The 2,111-nt window shown below is 28.1% G+C and overlaps 1 protein-coding gene across 1 annotated transcript in view; it reads left to right on the plus strand.

Annotated features, from left to right (window-relative positions):
- Nucleotides 1-130: 130 nt before the first annotated feature.
- LOC105461849 (zinc finger protein OZF-like) overlaps nucleotides 131-2,111 on the plus strand; it is a gene marked incomplete at its 3' end in the record, with an annotated part of 14,148 nt that continues 12,167 nt past the window's right edge. Inside the window, exons 1-7 of the mRNA XM_011708356.1 lie at nucleotides 131-321; nucleotides 399-482; nucleotides 604-684; nucleotides 826-909; nucleotides 1,032-1,115; nucleotides 1,493-1,576; nucleotides 1,661-1,804. Coding sequence (XP_011706658.1) covers nucleotides 131-321; nucleotides 399-482; nucleotides 604-684; nucleotides 826-909; nucleotides 1,032-1,115; nucleotides 1,493-1,576; nucleotides 1,661-1,804 — 752 coding nt within the window. The remainder of the gene's footprint in view (nucleotides 322-398; nucleotides 483-603; nucleotides 685-825; nucleotides 910-1,031; nucleotides 1,116-1,492; nucleotides 1,577-1,660; nucleotides 1,805-2,111) is intronic.

The raw sequence follows: 2,111 nt of genomic DNA on the forward strand, positions 1-2,111 counted from the left end.
ATACAACATTCCCTGCAAAGTTTCTGAAATGTTAATGGAATGAGATTGGACGAATATTTTCATGTTACTGGGAGGTTAATAGTACGTTTATTAATCTCCGTGTAATGTTATCATCTTACAATTTTAAGTTATGGTAACCTTATTGGGACGTTCATGTGCTGTGAGGGTTTGCACTTTTACGATTTCAATATATTGTCTATTTTTATTTTTTACTTTAAATCTATTAATCTGTTTTAGGTCTAATCAATCGAAATCGTATCATGTACAACGTGCACATAAAAAGAAGGAGTATGTGTGTGATCTGTGCAAAAAATGTTTCAGGTAAGAATGCTTCAGTATAAATTAACAGTAACTTTAACATATTATCTTCTCGTTTAATTCTATTGAATCTCTTTTAGTTCGCACAATTCGAGATGGAATCATGTACAACGTGAACATAAAAAGAAGGAGTATATATGTGATCAGTGCGGAAAATGTTTCAGGTAAAAATATTTCAATAAATTAACAGTATCTTTAACATAATATCGTAATACAATCGTAATAATAAAATATATATATTTTTTATTTTTTATTTTTCGTTTAATTCTATTGAATCTCTTTTAGTTCGTACCAATCAAAATGGCGACATGCACAATATCATAAGAAAGAAAACTTAGTGTGTGATTATTGTGGAAAATTCTTCAGGTAAAATTATCCCTAATAAATTTAGTATAAATTTACAATAACTTTAACATAATATCGTAATAAAATCGTAATAATACAATATACATATATATATTTTTTTAATTTTTATCTTTTTCTTTAATTCTATTGAATCTCTTTTAGTTCGTACAAATCGAAATGGAATCATGTACAACGTGAACATCAAAAGAAGGAGTATGTGTGCGATCAGTGCGGAAAATGTTTCAAGTAAAAATGCTTCAGTATAAATTAACAGTAACTTTAACATAATATCGTAATAACATCGTAATATTATAATATATATTTTTTTATTTTTATTTTTTCGATTATTTCTATTGAATTTTTTTTAGTTCGTACTCATCGAGATGGCATCATGTACAACGTGAACATAAAAAGAAGGAGTACGTGTGTGATCAGTGCGGAAAATGCTACAGGTAAAATTATCTTCTGTAAAAATAAATTAGCATTAACATTGTGACAAGATAATACTCAAAAATACAATTAATATCAGGCCGTCAGTTTAATTGAAAATATATTAGGAAATTTATTAGGAACAGGACTAACTATAAGAATTTCTGTTCATCAGAAACAGTGTATTGTGGAATACACGATTTCTGATAGATTGAAATTTCTACATTTATTCCGAATATTTCCTCTATTATGCTTACGGCCTTACGTATAACATATATTTATATTCTTTAGTAACAAGTTTTAATATTGACGTAATAACGATCTACATATATTAAATGATATTTATCATTGTCAGAACTATTATATAGATAAGACTACGTGATTTTTGTTATGTCAACAGTACCAAAAAGAATTTACGTTATCACATTTCGACGCATTTGCCAGTGGAGACTCGCAAGTATCAGTGCGATATATGCCAGAAGAAGTTTGTACAGAACTCTCATCTTACTATGCACAAACGTATTCATAATGCAGTACGGCCTTATAAATGCGACATATGCTCATTTAGTTCCCGTCATTTGGCCTCCATGAAACGTCATCGAATACTTAAGCACTTTAAGAATAAAAACAAACATGCAAAAAATACACTATCCAAAAATATACTGTGTAACAGAGAGAACTTCGTGTGTGATTATTGTGGAAAATGCTTCAGGTAAAGTTATCCTTGGTAAAAATAAATTAGCATTAACACTATTTCAATACTAATATAATACTCAATAATACAATTGTCAGGCTGTGACCCCAATTGAAAAAATATTAGAAACAGAACTAAATATAAGAATTTCAGTCCATCAGAAATCGTGTGGAATACACGATTTCTGGCGGTTTGAAATTCTTATATTTATTCCTAATATTTTCTCTTTTATGCTTACGGCCTTACGTATAACATATATTTATATTTTTAAGTAAAATTTTTAATATTGACGTAATAACGATCTACATATTTTAATTGATATTTA

The sequence above is a fragment of the Wasmannia auropunctata genome, unplaced genomic scaffold (genome assembly GCF_000956235.1).
Source record: "Wasmannia auropunctata unplaced genomic scaffold, wasmannia.A_1.0 LD276426.1, whole genome shotgun sequence".
Classification (NCBI taxonomy): Eukaryota; Metazoa; Arthropoda; class Insecta; order Hymenoptera; family Formicidae; genus Wasmannia; species Wasmannia auropunctata.